Source organism: Miscanthus floridulus, chromosome 13 (assembly GCF_019320115.1).
Source record: "Miscanthus floridulus cultivar M001 chromosome 13, ASM1932011v1, whole genome shotgun sequence".
NCBI classification, from domain to species: Eukaryota; Viridiplantae; Streptophyta; class Magnoliopsida; order Poales; family Poaceae; genus Miscanthus; species Miscanthus floridulus.
Genome location: NC_089592.1, coordinates 84,442,244 through 84,466,543, shown reverse-complemented (window position 1 = coordinate 84,466,543; position 24,300 = coordinate 84,442,244). Strand labels below are relative to the sequence as shown.

General features: G+C 47.6%; 2 protein-coding genes across 2 annotated transcripts; both read right to left on the bottom strand.

Annotated features, from left to right (window-relative positions):
• Positions 1 to 17,605: 17,605 nt before the first annotated feature.
• On the bottom strand, positions 17,606 to 19,484 carry LOC136501670 (tetraketide alpha-pyrone reductase 1-like). Its single transcript, XM_066497186.1, has 5 exons — positions 19,359 to 19,484; positions 19,061 to 19,227; positions 18,746 to 18,940; positions 18,484 to 18,646; positions 17,606 to 18,158 (listed from the first exon to the last, which is right to left on the bottom strand). Exons 1-5 carry the CDS (start codon positions 19,477 to 19,479, stop codon positions 17,794 to 17,796), a joined length of 1,011 nt encoding a protein of 336 aa, XP_066353283.1. The 5' UTR covers positions 19,480 to 19,484; the 3' UTR covers positions 17,606 to 17,793.
• A 342-nt stretch (positions 19,485 to 19,826) lies between these two features.
• Positions 19,827 to 24,220, bottom strand: LOC136500469 (uncharacterized). Its single transcript, XM_066495819.1, has 3 exons — positions 22,345 to 24,220; positions 20,962 to 21,648; positions 19,827 to 20,844 (listed from the first exon to the last, which is right to left on the bottom strand). The coding sequence occupies exons 1-3, from the start codon at positions 23,443 to 23,445 to the stop codon at positions 20,257 to 20,259; spliced, it is 2,376 nt and encodes a 791-aa protein (XP_066351916.1). The 5' UTR covers positions 23,446 to 24,220; the 3' UTR covers positions 19,827 to 20,256.
• Between the last annotated feature and the right edge of the window lie 80 nt (positions 24,221 to 24,300).

Sequence of the window (24,300 nt, the reverse complement as noted above, 5' to 3'; positions counted from 1 at the left end):
CTCGGACCTATGTCCTATCCACCGATCTCGGCCAAAGCCATGCAACATCGTAAACATGGTCCGGATTGAAGATTATCAAGAAGGATCCGTCCACACAGTCCGAGAGGGTGACTCCAGCTCCTCATCCGGCGTCGCATCCAACGCATCTGTCCACACCGAGCTTCAGCGTCACGAAGATGAAGGCGTCAAATACGATCTGGATCTACCAGACCACGCCCCGGGTTTCCCCCAATTTCCGTCTTTCCCGCCAAGACGAGGGGATTTGATCCATGTTGTCAGCAACGACAAGCCGCCAGCAGTTGGCAAAACAGAACAAGAAAAGACTGCACGCGAAGCACGCAATATTGACCGGTTTAATCGCCGGCAAATCGAAGCTGAAGCAGACCAGGAGGCACGACGCATAAGGCTCCGACCTCGTGACCTCAACAATGCTTTCGACAGGGTTGGGGACAAACAGGTCTTCAAGACCCCAAGCGCCAACGTAGCCGTCGCCATGGCGACAATGCAGCGGTTGCCCAACACTCCCGAGACCCAAGCAGTCCGTGATGACATACAAGCTTATCTGACAGCTGCTATGGCTCAAACCGCAGAGATGAATCAAGCTCGGGCTCCATCCGTTTCTGTCGAATCAAGCCACAGCCGCCAATACTTGAGTCGCTCACAGCCACTTGACCAACGTGGCTCGTGCAATAATGACCCATCAGACAACCGTCAAGGTGGAAACGGTGGTCATGATGGTGGTCGGGACGACAACCGCCGTCGGGAGGATAACTGCCACGACGTTCGAGGCGACAATCGCCGAGATAACCGCGACAATCGCCGTGATAACCACGGTCGCAGGGCTAATCCAGATGGCAATCGAGATCGCCGCGATGGCAATAACGATCTCCGCCATTACCTCGGTGGACGTGATCTGCGTGCTCACATCAACCAGAGAGCCGACGATCGTGCATCCCATGAAAGCTATCGCCGTATGGAGTATGACACCGCCCATGGTCCGCCGGGTCTAAAGCAGTTCACTCCACACCTGCGCCAAGTCATATGGCCCAAGAATTTCAAGCTCGAGAAGCTTCAGAAGTACGACGGCAAGGAAAACCCTGAATTATGGGTCATGCTCTACGAAACTGCGTGCCGCTCAGCCATGGCCGACGAGCACGTCATGTCTAACTACTTCCCAGTCGCTGTTGGTCATGCAGGTCACCAATGGCTGGTTAGCTTGCCAGCGAACTATTTTGACTCTTGGCAGGAGCTCAGGCAGGCCTTCATCGACAATTTCATCGCTACTTGTGAACAACCCAGCAACAAGTACGATCTGCAGCAGATCCGAGATCGGAAGGATGAACCACTGCGCGAGTACGTTCGGCGTTTCTCGGAGATGCGCATCAAGGTCCCATCAATCTCCGACAATGAAGCAATCGAGGCTTTCGTCACCAGCCTCCGCTTCCACGACGCCCTAAGAGACAAGCTCCTCCAGAAGAGACCCAAATCAGTCACAGCGCTTTTGGCCACCGCTAAGAAATACGCGGACGCTGACGACGCTAAAAAGATAATTGTTGAAGAAGCAGCAAGGGTTCCACGCTCCGACCACCCTCCACACCGCGACGATTACCGCAGCAATCGTGGTCGGAACGACAATTTTGACCACCGCAACCAGCGCAACGACTCCCGCGACCACCGTGATCAACGTAATCAGCGGCACAACCGCCGTGACGATTATAGAAGCAAGCGCGCTCGGGAAGACGACGGCGAGGTCAATACCGTGAAAAAGGGCAGCGGACGTCGAAACTACGAGGACGACTACGCCAAAGCATTGAAGGGACCCTGCCAGCTCCATCCCAAGTCGAACCACACCATGGAGAATTGCCACGTCCTCAAGACTATCTACACACGTCAACAGGCTCCGGATACGTCCGACAAGCCTAACGACGCGGGGGAACAGCGCAACGAGGACAACGACGACGACGATGCAGATCCTCGTCATAAATACGTCAAGCCGACTGATCGCGTGCACACCATCATCGGCGGCAAGGTGTCCATTGAGACCAAACGAGAACGCAAGCTGCTCGCCCGTGCTTGCTTGAACGTGGCAAAGACCGACAACCTTCTCACCGATCCGCGGCTTCCTCCGTGGTCTCACCGTGAAATCTGCTTCAGCAGGAAGGACCAATGGGCCGCCATACCCGAGCCAGGGCGTTTTCCCCTGGTCCTCGATCCTTGTATCAACAAGGTTCAATTCGATAGGGTACTGATCGACGGCGGCAGCTCCATTGATATACTGTTCAAGAACAGCCTGCCTGCTCTGAAAATAGCCCAGGCGGACCTGAAGCCGTACGAGGCACAGTTCTGGGGCGTTCTCCCCGGACAGAGCTCCACACCTCTCGGGCAGATCACGCTACCTGTGCAGTTTGGGACTCCGGACCACTTCCGCACCGACTACGTCAACTTCGTGGTCGCTGATTTCGATGGCACCTACCATGCTATTCTTGGTCGACCGTCGCTCACCAAGTTCATGGCCATACCTCATTACAGGTATCTGGTGCTCAAGATGCCTACTGAGAAAGGAGTTTTAACCCTCAGGGGCAACGTATACGCAGCTTATACCTGCGAGGACGACAGCTTCAAAATAGCAGAGGCCCACGACCTCTCTATTCGCATGGCTGAGACCATGCTCGACACTAAGAAGACCCTGGCCGACCACTTGGAGATCCCAGAGCTCAAGGCTCCGCGCAAGAACATTAGATCCAAGGAGCACAAGACGATCCAGCTGGTCGAGGGCAATCCCAGCAAAACGGCCCTCATCGGGGCCGACCTGGATCCCAAATAGGAAGACGCGCTCGTCAGGTTCTTGAGGGGCAACGTGGATGTGTTTGCATGGAAACCTTCCGACATGCCCGGTGTACCTCGGGACTTGATTGAGCACTCCTTAAATGTCAACAGCAAAGCCAAACCAATCAAGCAGAAGCTACGACGGTTCGCTCACGACAAAAAGGAGGCGATTAGGGTAGAAGTTACACGGCTTTTGGTAGCTGGATTTATCAAAGAAGTGTATCATCCGGAATGGTTAGCCAACCCGGTTCTTGTACGCAAAAAGAATAATGAATGGAGAATGTGCGTTGATTACACTGATCTCAACAAACACTGCCCTAAGGACCCCTTTGGCTTACCTCGCATAGACGAGGTCGTAGATTCAACCGCCGGTTGTGAGCTGCTTTCCTTTCTCGATTGCTACTCTGGTTATCACCAGATCGCTCTCAAAAAGGACGACCAGATCAAGACATCTTTCATCACGCCTTTTGGCGCCTACTGCTACACGACTATATCGTTCGGGCTCAAAAACGCCGGTGCTACCTACCAACGCGCTATACAGGCCTGCCTCAACGACGAGATAAAAGACGGCCTCGTCGAGGCTTACGTCGACGATGTAGTTGTCAAAACCAAGGAAGCACATACCCTTGTTGACAATCTGGAACGCACCTTCGCAGCCCTTAATACGTTCCAATGGAAATTAAACCCAAAGAAGTGCATCTTTGGTGTCCCTTCTGGCATATTGCTCGGCAACGTCGTCAGTTACGATGGCATACGCCCTAACCCGGAGAAAGTCAAAGCTGTCTTAGACATGAAGCCCCCAAAAAAGGTGAAGGATGTCCAGAAGCTCACCGGCTGCATGGCTGCTCTAAGCCGTTTCATATCAAGATTAGGAGAAAAAGGACTACCGTTCTTCAAACTGCTCAAATCGTTCGAGAAGTTTGAGTGGTCGGAGGAGGCAGACGCTGCCTTCACGTAGCTGAAACAATACCTCACGTCACCTCTAGTACTTACTACTCCCAGAGAAGACGAAACTCTCCTACTTTACATTGCGGCAACCGATCGGGTGGTTTCCACTACAATGGTGGTCGAGCGCGACGAGCCGGGCCACGCCTACAAGGTACAGCGGCCAATTTATTTCATTAGTGAGGTACTCAACGAATCCAAGACCAGGTACCCACAGATTTAGAAACTGCTCTACGCCATACTGATAACATCCCGAAAGTTGAGACATTACTTCGACGGATATCGTGTGGTGGTCATGACCGAGTATCCTTTGGGGGACATCATTCGCAATAAGGATGCGAACGGGCGCATCGTCAAATGGGCAATGGAGCTATGCCCCTTTTCCTTGGAATTTGCAAGCCGTACTACAATCAAGTCTCAGGCACTCATCGATTTCATCGTCGAGTGGACAGACTTTAGCACGCCTGCCTCTCCGGGATCCGACGAATATTGGACGATGTACTTCAACGGTTCTCTCAACATTGACGATGCGGGAGCAGGAGTTCTTTTCGTATCACCATCCAAGGAGCAGCTCCGGTACGTCCTCAGGATTTATTTCCCAGCATCTAATAATGCCGCCGAGTATGAAGCATGCCTGCATGGTCTATGCATTGCGGTTGAGCTTGGAGTTAAACGTCTCTATGTCTACGGAGATTCGGCTCTGGTCATCAACCAACTCAACAAAGACTGGGACACGACCAGTGAAAAGATGGACGCATATTGCAAATCGATAAGAAAGCTGGAAGGCAGGTTCTATGGCATCGAGTACATACATGTGGTCCGGGACAAGAACCAGGCAGCGGATGCGTTGTCAAAGTTAGGATCATCCCGAGCCAAAATCCCACATGGCGTATTCGTCCAAGACCTGCTCACGCCTTCCATTGAAGACGAAGATTCAACAACCGACAAAGTTTCAGACCAGCAATTAGTGGCTACGGTTCCGGCGCCGATCACAACCGAGCCGCTTCCGACCACTCATGAGCCGGACTGGAGAACGCCTTTCATCAAGTACTTGACAGATGGTAGCGGTTATGTCGATCGAACAGAAAATGAGCGCCTGATGCGTCGTAGTAAGCAGTATCTGCTCGTCGATGGCAAGTTATGGCACAAAAACGCTAAGGAGGAAATCTTGATGAAGTGTATAACCCAGGAGGAGGGCGAGCATCTCCTAGACCAAATCCACTCTGGCTCCTGCGGCAACCACGCGGCCTCAAGAACACTGGTCGGTAAGGCTTTCCGAGCAGGTTTCTATTGGCCGTCAGCAGTGGCCGACGCAGAGAAGCTAGTCCGCCGCTGCGAGGGTTGTCAGTTCTTCTCCAAGAGAATCCATGTACCAGCACATGAGATCCAGACGATTCCAGCCTCTTGGCCCTTCGCATGCTGGGGACTGGACATGATCCGGCCTTTCAAACCAGCTCCTGGGAAATTTACATGCGTCTTCGTGTTAATTGATAAGTTTTCTAAGTGGATAGAATACATGCCTCTGGTACAGGCATCTTCAGAGAAAGCTGTCACATTCCTCGACCAGGTCATCCACCGTTTCGGCGTGCCCAACAGCATCATTACTGATCTGGGAACTCAGTTCACCGGGAACGCTTTTTGGGACTTCTGCGATGAAAGGAGCATAGTTGTAAAATACGTCTCGGTGGCGCATCCTTGGGCTAACGGACAAGTCGAGCGGGCAAATGGCATGATCTTGGACGCATTGAAGAAGAGGATGTATAGAGAAAACGATAAAGCTCCTGGAAGATGGCTCAAGGAGTTACCAGCCGTTGTCTGGGGCCTCCGAACTCAGCCCAGTCGTAACACCGGCGTCTCACCATACTTTATGGTTTACGGCGCTGAGGCAGTCCTCCCACCAGATATAGCTTTCAGATCAGCACGGGTAGAAAACTTCGACGAAGGCAAGGTCAACGAAGTACGGGAGCTAGAAGTTAACAGCGCAGAAGAGAAAAGGCTTGATTCTTGCGTACACACGGCCAAATACCTTGCTGTTTTGCGCAGGTACTACAACAAGACCGTTAAAGAGCGTTTCTTCATGGTCGGGGACCTAGTCCTGAAGTGGAAGACGAACCAGGCTGGTGTCCACAAACTCGCAACCCCATGGGAGGGACCCTTCATGATCAAGGAAGTCACACGTCCAACGTCTTACAGGTTAGTTCATCTAGACGGCACGGACGTACCGAACTCATGGCACATCGACAAGCTTAGACGCTTCTATGCCTAACTACTGAGATATGTACTCTACTTGTATTTTCGATTTACTTTACTAAAGCAACTATGATTTCTCTGACCACTCTAATGTGTCACTCCGAATTTTATGGTTATTCTAACTTAAGCCAGTACAAGCCGACCACCACTCCTTCTACGGTTTTCGGAGCAGGCCCTGTCTCCGGTTCCTCCCAACACGTGCACAGGATCCGCTCTCTACGTTGCGGGTGATCGGCAGGTCCCCCCTGGTTTGACTTGTCTGCGTCCACGTGTGCACAGGTCATAGTACCTCATACTCCGACCACATGCCAGACTAGGGCCGCACAAACTTTTCAGGATGACGTGTCGAGCAAAACGGTACAACTAAACAGAATGTTAACGCGTTCCCACTTAGTTACACCAACAAAAAATTTCAAGCTTAAAGTGCGTTTTGTATAAAACAAACAAGCTTATAATGATATACAGTTACGTTATTACAAGCTTGCCTGAAAAGGCTCAAGTTTACAATAACACAACTATGTCCTCCTTCTACAGCTCTAAGCCTATTACATTGGCTGGTCGGGGCGCATGGCATTTACTGCTCGCTGCCTCTGATACCCTACTCAAGTCTCGAGGACTCTAGAGCTAGTCAAGCTGAAGGGGATGGCCTCGCCGGTGCCTGGCTGGTCGAGACCGCAGGCTTCGTTGGTTGGCTTGCAGCTGGTGGCATTTCCAGCTGGCTTGTCGATGGCATACCCTGCACAGGTGCTGTCCCACCTCCGCACAGGTTAATATCGCTAATTATCTTTGACGACAAGTCCAGCTGGGCCGTCTGAAGCTCTTCGGCCTTGTCTGGGTCTATCTCCTTCGGGTACCCAGCCTCCAAGCATTTGAGATCGATCAGGGGGTAGTGAGCACGCACCATGCTTAGCACATGAGCACCCGTGTACTCACCCGCCTCCTTCACGAAGTCTTGGAACCATCCCCATGCTTGCTTGCATCTCTCGACCAGTCTGAGCTGAGGCGTCCTTAGCTCTTCCTCTGTGAGCGCTGGGTCGATAAGGTCGAGGACGGGCACAATGCCAGTTGCCATTTCTTGGCACCGCTTGCTCCACGTGTCCCGCTCCTCGGTGGCCTTAAGGCATTGTGCTTTCCAGTCGTCACGCTCCTTGATCACTGCCTCAAGGTGCCTCTTGGCATTGACTTTCAAAACTAAAAACAGTACAAGACATCAAACGTGATGACACGACAAGGCAATGTGGGCAATTGAATCAGAAAGGTGGTCTGGAGTGCTTACTTTTCAGGTCGTCCTTCATTCTGTTAGTGTGGTCTTGGAGTTCCGACTGGCGGCGTGCCAGTTTCTCATTGTCCTCCTTCAGGCGACCACATTCTGCAAGCGCACGGCTGTTCTCCCCCTGGAGGCGGGTCACTTCAGCTTCTAAACCTACATTACAGCTATTACTGTCAAGAACAAAATAACACAAGTCCCGCACTTGTTATGATACGGTGAACACTTACCTGTTTTCTCATGTTCTTTGTTTTTGAGCTGGCCGACCAGGTTTTGGTTCTGTGCTTCTCGGACTGTCCTCTCCTGGTCGGCGGCTTCAAGTTGGTGCCGTAGGCGTTCCACTTCAGCCGTCAGCTCCTTATTGGTCGTCGTGATTCCTTCTATCTGGTCGAAGCACCTTTTTCGATATCTGGCAGTTTTCATTAAGTCCTGCATTCAGACAAGCTACGTCAGACAGTTCAACTACACAACAGGGTCAAAGGACTCAAGCCAAATATACCTGGACTTCCGTCACCAGACGCTTGGCCGCCCGTTCGACTCTTAAGGTCTCTTCGACCTCTGGGATTTCCTCGTGCATGACCCATTCGTCGTTCCGATAGCGCGACACATATATATGTTGTCGCCTATCTTAGGGACGGCCCAGGACTTCTTCCACTTCTTCCTCTTCAGCCTCCTGTTCGGGAGGCGGCACTGGTCTGGAGTTCTCAGACTCCACGACCACCAGGGCTTTCCCACGGGCCGTCGTGTCGGCAACCATGTTCTAGGCAACTTCTGGCTGCTGCCCCTCGGCTAGATCCAGTTTCCTTGGCGTCGTGGTATCCGCCTCAGCAGGTTTCGTGCTTGGAGCACTTGTATTCTGCTCGGTTGTCTTCCCGACCAGCTGCTCGGGGACTGGCGTCTGGTCGTCCACCTACTGAGGCTTAGGCGGAGTCCCTGCCATGGGCTCCTCCACGGCTGGTTGCTGAGCAGTTTGTCCTGCTGTTGTTGGTGAGGACGTTCCGCACCCAGTTAGCTGGTCGGGGCTTTCGGTGGAAGCCGATCTGATGAATTCAGAGACAAATTCAGAAGACAATAGCATCCAATGCAAAATGCAAAGCTTACATAAAAAATATAGATACTTACAGTTTCGACTTGTAGAAGGATGTGGCGAAGGAACGTCTCCTCGACCGCCCCTGCTCCGCTTGCTCGGCAGTTTCCACCGGGACTTGTTCAACCTCCGGTACGGGCGTCGAAGTATGATGTGGCATGTTTCCTTCATCTCTCCTCTATGTCGCAGTGGTCGGTGCTGTGACCACTGCTGGCCCAGAGGAGCCACCCTGCTCCGACGGTCCCACCTGCCTTCTCCTCTGTCGGGGGACGAGCCGGAAGATGTCCGCATCCTCTGCTTCGTCATCCGACAAGGGGAAGATGGCTTGACGTCATTTGCTGGCAGCCGGACGCTTGCCAGCGGCTCTGGTCGAGGCATCCTCTACGGTCTCGAGAACCGCCCAGTGAATGTCGTCGGTCCTGGCACTGGTCTGGGCGGCTGGGCCGGTAGCTTGCGGCCATTCTACACCGGGGGGAGGCGACACGAACACTTCTGCTCGGTCACGGCCATTACACTGAGACACAAAATGAAGGAAAAGACAGTTATTTTCTTGATACAACATGACTCTACAATTAAAAGGAGGCGTCATTTACCTTTGGGGGAGGACGAGCCAGCTTGAAGGCGTGCTCGATGGCGTTCAGTGCAACATAATTGGGATCGGCCAGGTTGAACAGCTCTCCAATCCTGGCCTTGATCTCCATCTTGTCGAGCGGCTCCTTCCTGGTCCTCGTTGGATCTGCGCCTCCTTGGTACTCGAAGCCAGGATGAATCCTTTTCTGGCAGGGTTGAATTCTTCGGCTGATGAAGTTATCGACCACGCTTGGGCCATCAAGCCTTCCCCACGAGATCATGCCGAGCAGTTCGGCGATCTGCTCCAAGTTTTCGGGCTTCTCCGACCAGCTACTTTTCTTCTCTGGAATCAGCCCCACATCGCACAGAGTGATGGTGTTCGGCTCTTCATGGATGTAGAACCATTTCTTGTACCACTCATCCAATGAGGTGTTCCAGGGGCAGTGCAGGTATTGAGCCTTCATGCCGTCACGCAGGTTCAGGTAGACGCCTCCGGCGATCTTCGAGCCACCGCTTCCTTTCTTCCGAAGACAAAACAGGTGGCGAAAGAGGTCGAAATGGGGCTGGAAGCCACCATAAGCCTCGTAGAGATGGATGAAGGTAGAGACAAGAAGAATCGAGTTGGGATGCAGATTGCAAATCCCAATCTCGTAGTACAAGCAGAGACCCTGAAGGAAAGGGTGCACTGGAATCCCAAAACCCCATTTGAAGAAGTCTTCAAAGACCACAATCTCACCTGGTTGTGGATCGGGGAAGCTTTCTCCTTCCGGCGCACGCCATCCCGCAAGTGCCTTGTTGTGGAGCACTCCCATGGCGACGAGGTCCTCGATGGTCTGCTCGTTGCTCCGCGACTTCCACCATTCCTTCGCCATGACCCTGCCTTTCTTCTGGGCGTCTCTCTTCGCCATTAGTTCGTCCTTACTAAGTGGGTGGATGCGGGAGACCGAGGGGATTGGCGATGATTTTTGGGGGAATAGGGTTTCGGCAGGAGGAAGAAAAAGGTTGTGGCGGCGGATGGCAATGGGGAACGGTGTGAGTAACTTACCAGATCTACATTATATAAAACAAAGAGCACCATTGTTTCGTCCGCCCGAGAATATTGGGAGTCGTGCGCACGCGCCGCAGACGGTTGTTCACACAACCTCGAAATCTATGCCAATAAACGCGCTCCTTCGTTAACAGTGTACGCGCCTCTTCGTTGATGGTGTAAGAGGGCCCACACTGACACACCTCAATACAGGTGTCAACCGACTGTTTGCAAAAAAAAAGACAGAATGACGTACTACACCTATTTACTTTTTTGACCAGACGTGTCAGACTGGACTTGGCAAAGAATAGAAAAATAAGTACACCAAATAATAGTACAAGCAGCGCAAGTGATCGTGGATTTGCCCAGACCACTACTGTGCTTGGATACTTCCCAAACCACTTTTGTGCTCGGCGACTGCTCCGACCACGGCCGCGCCTGGGAACTACTATGACCACCGCCGTGCTCGGGGACTCTCCCGACCACTTCTTATAGTTTTGCTCTCCTCAGCTACATGTGATTTGTACTCACATACAGTTAAGAGACATTTCTTTAGACCTTGCTACAAGGCTCATACCTCGCCTTCCAGCAAGCTCGGGGACTAAGTGGGCACACTTCACCTTGCGGTGAATGTGTTTGTTTAAATCGACCCCTGTGCTCTGAATTATTATAAGGATTATTAATATGCTCGGGGACTGCCCCGACCACTGCTTGAATAATGGTTCTCCTTGGCTACATGTGATTTATACTCACATACAGTTAAGAGACATTTCTTTAGACCTTGCTACAAGGCTCATACCTCGCCTTCCAGCAAGCTCGGGGACTACATCGGTACGATGCACCTGTTGGTGCATTTCGTATCGCCTGTACGACGATTGGGTTCTCAATTTAACTGGGAATTCTTTTTAGACCCTGGCACCACGTGCCTAAGTCACCTACTACTAGGCTCGGGGACTAAGTGGGCACACTTCACCTTGCGGTGAATGTGTTTGTTTTTCGACCCCTACGCTTCTGATGTTCAAGGACGTTATGCTTCAAGACCACTTACATTTCTTATCAGAAATACAAGTGGGCACACTTCTCAGGACAGAAATCTTTTTCTTTTTTCTTAAAGAGCACCATACATTCTTCGAACAACCTACTTCTCCGGTGATGACGGTGGTCGGAGGCGTCAAGGATTCAAGCCTCGTTTGTCGGAGAAGGTTAAAATGGCGTGTCGCAGCATAATACATGATGCTCGGGGACTAGCTGTGGGGGTATTAACCCCTATACCCTTACGGCTAAGCTTGGGCTAGCCCGGATCGATGGGTTCAGTCCACCCGAAAGGCGACGTGCGGCCCAATTAACCTGATCGGAGTCCCGCACAAGGAATCAAGACGGATTTGGCGACCAAGCAGGATCCTGGTCGGTTAGAATAGGAATCCTTATCCGGCCACATATGGCAATTGTAACTGACTAGGATTAGTTTCCAGATCTGTAACCCTGCCCCCCGGACTATATAAGGCGGGCAGGGGACCCCTCTAAAAAACATCTCTCATTGACATACAGCAATAAAAATCAGACGCAGGACGTAGGTATTACGCCTTCTTGGCGGCCGAACCTGGATAAAACCTCGTGTCTGTCTTGCGTCACCGTCTTGTTTGGGGCTTGCGCATCTGCCTGCCGATAATCTACTACCTTGGGCATACCCCTAGGTAGACTGCCGACCATATTTCGTCGACACTCACTAAACACTAGACCTAAACCTAGAGCAAACGCATAAGCGGTGGTCTAATCAACCTAAGCACTTCGCGAAGCACCTACGCTAATCACCTAATGAAAAACTAAGCACTATGCAAGTAGAGATCACTAAAATGGTGTATCAACACCCTAGATGTGTTTTCTTAGCTCCACACTACTCAAATGGCCGGTTGGAGGGTCTATTTATAAGCCCCACTGAGAAAGTAGCCATTAGGGACGAAATCCCGCTTTTCTGCTATTAACCGGACTCTGACCAGCGTCCGATCAGCACTGACCGGACACGTCTGGTCACGAAAACGGCTCTCTAGAATCTTACTGATGTTGACCGGACTCTGGCACTCAACGTCCTATGTAGCGTCCGGTGTAGCGTCCTGTGCATCGGAGCGTCCGGTGCAGCATCCTGTGCAGCGTCCGGTCGCTACTGTTGACTCTACTGTTGCTGAGCCTCTTGATCGAAGCGTCCGGTGCAGCATCTTGTGCAGCGTCCTGTGAATCGGAGCATCCGGTGCAGCGTCCGGTGCAGCGTCCTGTGCATCGAAGCGTCCGGTGCAGCGTCCGGTGCAACGTTCGATCACCTCTGTGAGCTCATTTCTTTACGATCTTGCGTCTGACTTGGTTTCTATCTTCGTGCTTGAACTTTGCTTGATATCTTGGGTGTTCTCTTGTGCTTCTGAGGTCTTGCTTATGGTGTTGATCATCGAATTATCACGTCGCCTTCGTTCAAGTCACGTCTTGCATCCTATTGAACTACAAAATAATCACTTGCAAATTCATTAGTCCATTTAGTTGTGCTGGTCATCAAACACCAAAATCCAAAGTAAATGGGCCTAGGGTCCATTTTCCTTACAATCTTCCCTTTTTGGTAATTGATGACAACACGACCAAAGCAAGCAAATAATAGAATTTTGAAATTTAAAAACTACCTACTTGCTAGGATGCAATGCAAGAGGCAAGATTATATGATGCTAAAAGATACTTCTTGTAAAACTAAGGAATATCATACAAAAACTTATCTTGCTCTTGCAAATGTCCCCATGTGGTATTATGGATTTAAGTCTTGCTTTCTATAAATTCTCCCCATTCCATAGGCAATCCATAATCCACTCTCCTCCCTTTCTCGGACCATTACCACTTGTAGACCATTATAGTCTAGCTTTTGGTCCTACAAATTAATGCTTGCTTTTGGTCCTCTAAATTCTCCCCCTTTGGAATCAAACACCGAAAAGAAAGACATTAGTAGCACAAGGGAGGGTCAAACTTTGTGATCCTTTGTGTGTAGAGTAGAATATATCACCAAATTTGACTCTCACATTATATAGATTAAACTCTCCCTAAATATATGTATACATATGGTAGAAGGCAAAGCATATGTATAATTGGCAAATTATTGCTCAAGGGAATTTAATCTATATAATACATGGAGAAAGCATATAAATATCAAAATGAAATCAACATGATGATATTGGTTTAGAAATACTACATGTGGAACCCAATTTAATTTCTACCACTTGCAATAGGTGGTGGATATTTGAAGTATGATGCTTAACTCTGGGGACTCCATTTTTCTTGCAATGAGACTACTACACATATGATAAGCTTAAAAAAATGTTAGTCTCAAAGCATCCAACTTGTAGAGTAATCTCCCCCTAAATTTGTGCACACAAGTGTGGAATACTTGTAAGAATCATGCACATTGATTTTAGGATCAAAATACCACTTGAAAGATGACATCACATGAATGTGAGAGTCATTTTCGAAGATGATATTTGGGAGAGATTATCTACAATTTGGACTTTGGCACATATTAGATGAACAATTGTAAGACAAGCTATGTGCCATGCTCCTAAACAATTTTAAACCATGTAGGTTTGCTCCAAGGGTTAAGAATGAAACCGAGCAAGCCTACCATAAGATATACCTAGTATATGCATGACAAAAGATATAAGCATGCAAATACAAATCTAGGCATGAAAATAACTAGATGCTTAAGGATACCATTTTGTAAGAAATACCACTTGTAGGAAATACCAATTGAAAGTAATAACATCTAGTTACCTAACATGGAAAGGATACCATTTCATTCAAGTCACGTCTTGCATCCTATTGAACTACAAAATAATCACTTGCAAATTCATTAGTCCAATTTGGTTGTGTTGGTCATCAAACACCAAAATTCAAAGTAAATGGGCCTAGGGTCCATTTTCCTTACACAACTAAAGCAGGCGGGGCAAGAGTAAACAAGAAGAAAGTAACTACTATCGGTAAGAGCAAAGAAGCTGGACAAGGTGGAGGGAAGAAGGGCAAGAAGACTAGAGGAGTTCAAGGGAAGAAGACCACAGCTAAAAATGTTGCATGAAACTGTGGACATGCCAACCTGACTTTTGTGACTGGAATAGGAAAGCGATATAGTTGCCTTTTGTTGATAGCAACATGGAATAGGGTAGCCGTATAGTTGCTTTTGTGGATAGCAACATCTTTTGTAATGCATAAACACTAGTATGCATGCCAAAAGTCTAGACATCTTGTATAGATGGATGTATGCATGTGATGCAATGCCATTGTCTTAGGCTACAAACTCATGACTGGATGTACAACTTTGGTTGCTAAGCATCACAATGCAGTTTTGGGTGGCTGAGGCCTGAAGTTCCTTGAGAAAGCAGGCCTGACAGTAATGGTGCCACACAATGTATAACTGTTTATTTGCAATAGAACTTTATGGTTACCTTCAGATATCAGAATCACTGCTAAGCCATTTGTAGTTTTGTTTATGAGTAATTCAGATTTTAATGTGCAAGGATAGCGATTGCAATGCTTCTCAACTTCAACTCGAGTATCACGAAGGACCTTCATATCCTCTACTTCGACTCGAGTATCTCACCATTGCAATGCTTCTCAATAGGGATAGCGATTGTGCACCGCCACGCACCACAGCTTTGCCCCAAAATGTGAATTGTGCATAGCCCTGCACCACAGCTCTGCCCCCAAACTATGAATTGCAAAGTTTGGTGTAGCTAAATTACAGAGCTTGGTGAAGCGCTATGTATAGATGTAGATAGTAGAATGGGAACATTTCTTGTCATTTATTACTTATACTTTTGAGAGATAAAATTGCAAGTTGTTGTTTTCAGCCTACTGTTAAATTATTGCAAGCTGTTGGTTTGGCCGATTGAGCGAAATCTCAGAAAGATGAATTACAAATATTCATTTACAACTATGATTTTTCAAATCCCTTAATTGACTAGATGTACAACTTCATGACTGGATGTACAACTTTGGTTGCTAAGCATCACAATGTAGTTTGCACAAGTGAAATGTGTTCTTCTAAAATTACAGCCATAGATACCACAAATTTCAGTCAGATAACATACATGATCAATACCATAAAGCATTACCAGTTCTTACATGGAAATATTACAAATTCACACATAAACAAAAGCACTCCTACTCCCCAAACCTACTTCACATTCAACATTCACTTCTTCATCTAAACAAACACCAGCAGCAGTTGCACAACTACAATTATCAAGCACATACAGAGAATGCATTTCAAGAGCTCTGCAATATCATATCCTATATTGATCAAAGTTCTAAGCTCTACTTCAACAGTTGTGGCATGCTCTACTTCAACAGTTGTGGCATCTCCATTTCCTAGGTCGACATTCTTCTCCAACAAGCTCTCAGTAACTTCATCAGATTGCATCCCAGCTGCCTTTTCTTTTGCTGCTTTTGTCTCCAAGTGGTTGAAGTGTCCTGCCTCCCAAAGAAAAAATGGGCAACCAGTTCCATCCTTCTGTAGATTCATCAAACAGACAAAGCACACATACTGAAAACTTGGACTCTAATACTCGGATTTGGAATGAACTCAAACTGGCAAACCTAACTTACATTGTGATCTAGGTAGGTGTAGAAGATCTGATCCAAGGACCACGACTGCTTCGAACGACACTTTACTACCTTATGACGATGGCATCTCGGGCACGTAATTAGTCGCGGCTTATCACCGCGCCTCCTGGTCGCCACCACCGAGCTTGATTCGGCGGCCATCTCCCCCACCGCCCACGCCTAGAGGGCCCTCTAGGCACGGCCGTCGAGTTGTCCTCGCTCTCCGCCCACGCCGCCTCCGCGAACAGCACGAGTCGCCGGTGTCGCCACGCTCCGCCCCTTTTCCCCCTTTCGTCGAGGTCCGAGAGAAAGGAAAGGACTGAGGTGGAGAAGATGAGATCGTGCGGGGGGTTTTGGCTAAAAAGCCAGTGGCTGCCGATGGTCATGTGTGCCTCATGTGCCTCCTCTACGTACATGGACAGCCACGTCGATTGCTTGACACCGTCTAGGCTGTTTAGGACCTATATGGACCGAATTAAGTAGATTGAAGAGCTAAGAGTGCGATTTCATAGTTTGGGGACCCAGACGAAATCAGCCTAATACTTTAAGGATCGGCCGTGCAATTTACTCCAAATAAATTAACCAAAGCTATAGACTAAGGATCAATATGAAAATATAATATGAAAATGACATGGCTCACAAACTGAATACACATTGACTTGCTAGGAGTGACAATGCAAAACCATTAAGATAGACTGAGGTATTGTCTCTGCAAGACCGAAATGCCACTGCTACTATTGCCGAACTACAACTAGTTTCACTCACTGAATCAAGCAATCAGGCTGCATTGCTTTAGACCAAGGCAACCTACAGCTGCTGCACGAATTTACTAAAACTTAGTAACTGAAACATAATGGAGCTGAGTTACTTAAACTGAAACTAGGATACTAAAAAAAATAAAGACTACCTTAGTACAATTAAAGATAAAAAAATTAACTAAAACTCAACTAAAAACAATCCTGAACTTGAAACTAAAGTCTAGGAACTAGAAACCTGGAATTATAAAACTAAAAAATAAAATAAAAACTGAACTGATAACAATCCTAAACCTGAAATCGAAATGAAAAAATAACGTAGCAGATATGGGCACAACCATAATAAACCTGAGACTCAAATACTGAAGCTGAGAACCTAGATTCTACGTGATTGAACCTGAACTTAAAGTACAACATAGAGACCTGAACTTCGGCTACACGAAAAAACTGAAATTTAATTCACTGAAACTCTAATGCAGGTTACAAAACTAAACTGAACCTCACAAACATGACTGAAACTGATAACTGAAAATAAATAGAATAAATAAAGAGACAGAGAAAAAACTACTAGACTTGAACTGAACAAAAAAACTGAAAATAGGTTCTACTAAACTTAACCTGAAAATAAAACTGAAAATAGATTCTACTTAACTGAACCTAGATTTAACACTGAATCACAAGAAAACTGAAATACATAACAGCCAAACTCTAATGCAATTCAATGAAATTCGATGGTACTCGACCTAAATTCTAAAAAAACTGAACCTGAAGTAGAACTGATAATTAATTCCACTGGACTTGAACTGAATTTATAACGAAAAATATACTATGCTAAACTTAACCTGAACTTGAACAAAACTGAAACTAAAAAATAGATTATACTAAATTGAACTAACCTAAATTTATAATGCAGTTAAAGTGATGCAATGACAAACTGAACTAACTAAACAAAATTCAGAAAATGAAAACTATGAAGACGGGAGGAAGCCGAAACAAAATGAGAATGGGAAGAGGGAGAAACGGACGACACAAAATCAGGCGTGGCTCCCCAAAAATCAAACAATACAAAAAAAAAAGCAGGACCCACATGTCATAGAAACAACAACCAAACACCAAGATCGGACGTCTCGAAAACGCGCCACGAGACAACAATCGTCGGCCCAAAAATCGGTTAGAACATAAACAAAAAACAACCGGGCAAGATATAGCAATTCTGTTTGTTTTTTTTTCCTTCAAATTGTGTATAAACTCTTTTTTCTGTGTTAATTGAAAGGCAAGGCTTCTGCCACCTCAAAAAAAGAAGAAAAACTATCATGTAAGTGGACCTTCATATATTAGTTATTATAGGTGACAGTGCACTAGCGTTCAGCTAAATTATTAGCCATGGTCTATGAGCAGAGTACGAATCAAAAGCTTTCCACAAGCGACTGACAAACTTTTCAGATCAAAGGCTACGCGCGCCGGCGTCCTTGGCGGCGGGGAGATGGCCATGGCCTCTGAGCGAGTCGACGGCGTCGTCGAACATCTCCTCGACGCCCTTGAGATCGGCCAGCCCCAGCGCGCGGGCCTTGGACGTGTCGAAGCCGTACGACTGCTCGCCGTAGACGCTGGGCAGGCTCCTCGGGATCGGGTACGCCGGGAACCGCCGCGCGAGCAGCGCGACGAGGTCGCCGCAGCCTAGCACCGCCGCGTTGCAGATGTACCTCCCGTGGGCGCCCGCGGACTCGTACGCCAGGATGTGGCACCTCGCCACGTCGTCGATGTGGACGTACCCCATCCTCCCGTACACCGTGAACTTCGCCGTCTCTCCTGCAACCACAGCAGCAGCGTGCGTCTCATTGGTCACCCTTTCTTTCATAAACCTTGCATGCCGCAAATCAACCTTTGCATGCATATTGTTTACAAAAAAAAGTTCAGTCCGGTAATCCCGTGCCGTAGTTGTTCTTAGAAAACAGTGTTTCACCTGTTCCTGTTCCTGTTCTTTCTTTAACTATTTATAAATTTATCCAGTATGCCCCTTAAAGAAAACAGTGTTTCATTGGTATTCTGATAAGGATATATATGAGACTGATGAGGTTTTTTTTTCTCTAAAAAAGACTGATGAGGGTTCTGTCCTGACAGAAATTTTGCATACCTTGGAATAAGCCGAGGACATCAGAAGCAGTGGGGCTGAGCTCAGGAGACAGATTAGGTCCGATAACGAAGGTTGGAAGAACAGTCACAAGGTCGATCCTGTGCTCTTTGGTAAACTCCCAGGCCGCCTTCTCGGCGCGGATCTTTGCAACGGCATACCATATCTAAGGGAGCAGCACATTGGCACGATCCAAATTACTCGTCTGAGAAAATCACCGCACAAGATCATAGCCTGAGTTTAGATTTGATAACCTTACGCTCACCTGGAGACTTTCGCAGTACTCAATGGAGCTCCATGACGTTTCATCCAGCAACACGTTAGGGGGCAGGTCGGCTTCATCCTTGATCCTCACGGTCGCCGACGAAGATGTCAGGACAACCCTCCTAAGGGATGGATTCTTCTTGCATGAGCGTAGCACGTTCAGAGTGCCGTTTATTGCTGAATCAAGCATTTCCTCCTGCAAAGTGGCATCGTCATATTTCAGTTGCTATTTGTTCAAGATTTTCTGAAGCTGAAAACATGAGAAACCTTCAGTTTCTAACAAAAATGGAGTGGTCAGAATTGCTGTTTCGCATGCCTTGGAATCAGATTTAGTGATGACAGGCGATGCAGTGTGGAAGACGCCCTCACAAGCCATCACAGCGTCGTCAAAGCTCCCTTCCTCCAAGAGGTCAGCTCTCACAAGCTGCAGCCTTTCCTTTGCGCCTTCCAAATTCCAGAGGTGTCCTACTTTCTTGTCATTCCCTATCAAGACATCAAACAAGTTACCTTGCTTTCAGTAGAGATTTATTTGACAAGTAATAAAAATGGACATAAACCGTTACCAGGTATTACTAATAGATTAATTCAGATCAGCACAATAAGATGAAACTGACCTGGGTCTCTGACTGTTCCGAGGACATGGTACCCAGACTCAAGAAGCCGCTTGACGAGCCAGGAGGCGATGAAACCAGACGCCCCAGTGACACAGACTTTACCCTTAGCAGCGCTAGCCATTCTCTCAGACTCCAGGTGCTCCTGTGATTTGATCCAAGGTAGTTTATATTTATATTATGCACATTGAAGTACCCAGTGTGGCTAGTGTGTCACCCCTTTTTGGTGACTCAGTTGGGCAGGTGGAGAGTTGGCTTGGTCATGTGAGGCTCACAGCTTCTGCACTCCACTGGATTAAACCACTCCCATCCTACAAAAGTTCACAGCTTAGAAAGGCATGAATTACCAACCTGTATTGCAGGAACCTTCTTCCTTCCTACTGAGACGCTGCTTTACCAAAACTTTCTTAAACATGTGTAATTTCATCAGTTCAAGTTACTGGTTAGTGGTTAGTTTATTCCAATGGCAACTGTCCCTAACAGAATGAGGCAATGCACAAGAAGTTTCATTCCTGGACATTTTATTCTGATTACATCCTTTTTCTCGAAACAAAAATCTGATTACATACTGGTTGATGATGGCATGTCACTGCAATTCAATCAAAACTGTCACAACAAAAAAATTACAGTCTCAATGTACACAAAAAATGCGTAGGGAAACTAAATTCCTACAGAGCATGCAAAATGTATGTTGTACAGTAGATCTTCCCTAGGATCCCTACTCTAGTTCGGAGTAGATTCCAAATGCTGGGAGTTAAAGAGGGGCCGTTGAGGAGGGTATCCTGGAAGGAGAGAGTTTCACACTAGCACAGATCTTCCCCTCAATATGAGCAGGTACAGGTAGGACTTGGATCACAGTGCAACAGGCAGACCTGATAGTGTGCAAATCCACTGTCCAATTTCACTTCTGAGGAGATAGGCCGAATGAAGAAGCAATTTCTACCAAGTACTGCCCTGTTGAATTTGTTATGAATGCTATAGGGACTACAGGCTGAAACATGAACTCATCGTCCTCCACCTGGAGGTCATAGCATGTTTTGAGTTCCATTGCTTTAGATTCTGTAGCTTCAGCTTCTTTGCGTAGTATCTCAACTTCATCAGTATCATCTGTTTCAGTTGCAGCAGTCAATTCTGCTCTAGCAGCAGCACAATCTAACCGGAGTCTTTTGTAACTTGTCAATGCTGACTCTTTTTCTTTAAGTACAATAAGCCCTTCGCATTCCTGTATCTTGTCTGTTGTTGCTACAATGTCCTTTTCTATTATCTCTAGATCAGTAGCAGCTTTCTCCAACTTACCATGCAGTTCGTCCTTTTCGGAATTAAGAGCTTTTGCCTCTGCAGCTATCCTTCCTGCTTCCTTAAAGTTTCTTGCAGAAGCCGCAACTTTCTTTTCAGCCTCTAGCTCAGGGCCCCTTTTGTCAATGAAGCTCAATTTCTGCTTAAATGAATCCATTTCTTGCTGTATGCTTGTTCTCCTTGACGATACCTCCTGCAAGACAAAATCAAGTATAAAATATTTAGAATAGCTTACATCCAAAACAAAACATGAAGCTCAGTATTTAAATAATACAAATATTAAAAAAAAATAAAAGAATAGTTGGTGTACCTGAAGAGTAGTTCTTGCATCTGCAATTTTTTGCCTAAGCATTTGAATGTCTTGCAAAAATTCCTCCTCCATTTTTAGCAACTCAATTCTATCCTCTCTTGACTTCAAAATCGATGATGCAAGCTTTCTTCTTATTTCAACTGATTGTTGGCAAGTTTTTGCTTCAGAGGAACAAGCACCAATAATTTCCCTCAACTCTGAATCTTTTTGCTCTGTTAAAGAAATGAACTTGTCAATTTCATTCTTTTTCAACACAAGTTCTTCAGTCTCTAGATCCACTTTACTTTGGGCTTCCTTCAAGGAATTGAGCTTCAAGTCAATATCTGACTGAGAGCCATGGAATCTGGAGACCACTGAACTGATTCTTTCTTGAACTTCATGGATCCGGGCATTGTTTTCAGCTATCTCTGCTTCTTTCAACCTCACCAACTCTAGAAGCTCAGCTAACTCCTTAGCGAGGATTTCTCCTTTTTTACTAAGTGTATCTTTCTCCAGTTTGTCTTCTTCAACCAAATGCTCTATTGACCCTTCCAACCCAGAACGTGCTTCTAAAACCAACTGTGTTTCAACTTCAATTTCTAACTTCTTTGTTTCTAGTAACTCCATTGATGTTTGCCACCCTTCTATTTCTTTCGAGGATAATTCTTGTGCTTGCTTGCTCTCCGAATTAGCATGCTCAATGGCATCCTAAGAAAGGTAGAGTTTTACGAATTAAGATAAAAGAGTAGAAGCCATTGCAATTATACCATAAGAAATAGCAATTGTTTGTTGTTTAAGTTTGTATTGTAGATCATCTTATCTTGCATCGACTTTTAACTATGGTTTTGGGCACTAGATGGTTCCAACAAGTTACATAACAGGAAGAAAAGATATATTGGACAAAGCTATGTGATGCAGACCTAATTCAGAAACTTAAGCAACAACCAGTCGCATGTAAAATAGTAAAATGTATCCTTTTCAATCATATAGGATAGCTCACTTTTGTAGCCTGTAGTCAAAAGGTTGGAATATTATCTTGTTTGAAACTTCTTGCCAATAATTACATAGTAAACATAGTGGATGATTATTCCTTGAGCATTAACAAAAATTGCATCAATACTACACACATAATATGATAGGACGTTCCATAATTTACACGTTCTATCTTGTGTTGAAATTAGCCCCTCACTAGATCATGTCTATAAGTGTTCTTCAAACAAAGAAAAGATTACACCAAGATTGTATTACAAGGTAAAAATTGTAAAGATGGTATATAAGTAGCAAGAATTCATATTTGAGAGTGGAAATTCAGATGCCTATGTGTTTTCTTTAATGTTTGAGCAATGGTTGTTTGGAGCTACAATTCTATGCCAAGTTAAAACAATACTGACAAAGATAATTTACCTTTGCAAATTGCTCCAGAAGGGCAGCAGCTTCCTCCTCGGCAGCAATACGAGACTCAAGCACCTCCTGCAGCTCCGAATCCACTGAACCATAGTCAAGCTCAGCATCACGCAGCGCCGTCAACAGCCGATCCTTCTCCTTCTCGAGAGCAGCGAGGGAGTCACTGATCCTCTCTGCCCTCTCAAAGTCCTCGGCCTCACAGGCCTCCTCCAGCTCCCTCTCCAAATCCTTGTGCCTGGATGCCACGGAGGCCGCCTCCTCCGCCACCTTCCTCCGCCGGCCAGCCAGAAGCCTCCTCTTGGCAGCCACGGCAGCAGCCCTCTGCTGGATGGAGTCCAGCTTGCCGGAGATTTGGGATCTGAGGAGAGCCAGCCTCTCCTCGATCCCCAAGGCTGCAACTCCAGCATCTTCGTTCTCTCTCCCATCATCGTCCTCCTCCTTTGCCGCCTCCTCTACACGCGGCGGTGAATTGGTATCCACATACACCGCCTCCGCGTGCGCCTCGTAGCCGTTGGCATAGACATCGACTTGCTGATCAGGGAGCTGATCGATGGTACGAGTAGCGGCCGGATGCGGCGAAGCGTCCAGGAAGGCGATACTGCTAGCGGAGATCGCAGCTGCTGCTGCGGAGGCACGAACCGTGGCAGGAGGGGAAGGCGGCGCGGGCTGCGGCGAGCGGCCGTACCCGATGCGCACGGCCCTCTTCTTCTTCCGTAGCGAAGAGGAGGACGGCTGCCGGGAGAGCGCCGCAGCAGTGGCTTGCGGCGCGGGCGACGGCGCGGGGGCAAGCGGCGCGTGGCCCCGATCCTCGCCTTGCGGGGGCGGCGGCTGCTCCAGCGAGAGCGGCTCCTGCGGGGCGAGGAGGGTGAGATCGGAGAAGAGGTCCTCGTCGAGCGGCGGTGGCGCGGACGAAGCCGCGTCGGCGTCGGGGCGGGCGGCGGGTGGCAGCTCAGGGGCAGGGGCAGGGGCAGGGGCAGGAGCGGGGGCGGGGGCAGGGACCGGGTCCTCGGTGGCGGCGGGTTCTGGCGCGAAGAGGACCATGCCCTCGAAGAGCGAGCTGCCGTCCTCGCCGCCTCCCCACCGATCGTCCTGGGACGCCATCGCCGCCGCCGCCGCCGCCTGACCAACGTCACCAATCGGTGGCTGACGGATCGGAAAGAGTAAAGACGACTACAAGGTGGGCGGTGGAGTGGACTGAGCAATAATGGATGGGACGTGGGCGACGCCGCCGCTGCGTGCGTTGCTAGATTAGATCATCGAGGAGTAATTCGTGCGGTAATCGCCGTGATCATCCGAGTCAGTCACGGTGTTACCTTTGTCTCGTACTACCACGGAACTGCTTCGGATGCGGAGGACGATGATGAACTGCCTGCCTGCGTTGCAAGGCTTACGTGGACTGCTTCTCTTAGCCCACATTTTTTTTCTGTTTTCATCTAAAACTAGTAAGGTCCCTATCAAAAAAAAAAAAAAAAAAGTAAGGTCCAGATGAAATTATCTAAAATTCCTGTTTTCCACATTTTCTCCTGTGAAAATAAACTGATTCATCTAAAACTCATATATGATTTCTATGAAATTACAAAAGACCTTACTAATTTTGTGCTAGAATTTTGGTACAACCGGGGGAATCGTCCTTGTTTGCTTGGAAACAGCAAACTCTGCTAGTCCATGCCAGGAATTTCATTCTTTGCTTCATGTGTAGGATCATCAGGTATCATAAGCATCCGTTGTCAGAACTGGACGGTGTTTCATTTCATACAAACAGAGAAGGCCTCTTTACATGAAGTTCCAAATTCTAGCAGGGGAAAAAAATTTGCTTGCATTTCAGGTGGAACTTCAATCGGTGAGATTCCGAAGGCAATCCTCATTTTCAAGGCCCTGGCCCCTGGCTATAATAATATAGTAATAGTAATGGATCTTACAAGAATTGCAATAATCCACTGAATACTTTCCACGCAT

Coding starts and splice junctions, on each gene's coding strand:
- LOC136500469 (XM_066495819.1), bottom strand. CDS start 23,445: ATGGCGTCCCAGGACGATCGGTGGGGAGGCGGCGAGGACGGCAGCTCG. Junction 21,649..22,344: donor TTCTGGAGCAATTTGCAAAG/GTAAATTATCTT, acceptor TACCTTTCTTAG/GATGCCATTGAGCATGCTAA. Junction 20,845..20,961: donor ATGCAAGAACTACTCTTCAG/GTACACCAACTA, acceptor TTTGTCTTGCAG/GAGGTATCGTCAAGGAGAAC.
- LOC136501670 (XM_066497186.1), bottom strand. CDS start 19,479: ATGGCTAGCGCTGCTAAGGGTAAAGTCTGTGTCACTGGGGCGTCTGGT. Junction 18,941..19,060: donor TCACTAAATCTGATTCCAAG/GCATGCGAAACA, acceptor GCCACTTTGCAG/GAGGAAATGCTTGATTCAGC. Junction 18,647..18,745: donor AGTACTGCGAAAGTCTCCAG/GTGAGCGTAAGG, acceptor CTGCTCCCTTAG/ATATGGTATGCCGTTGCAAA.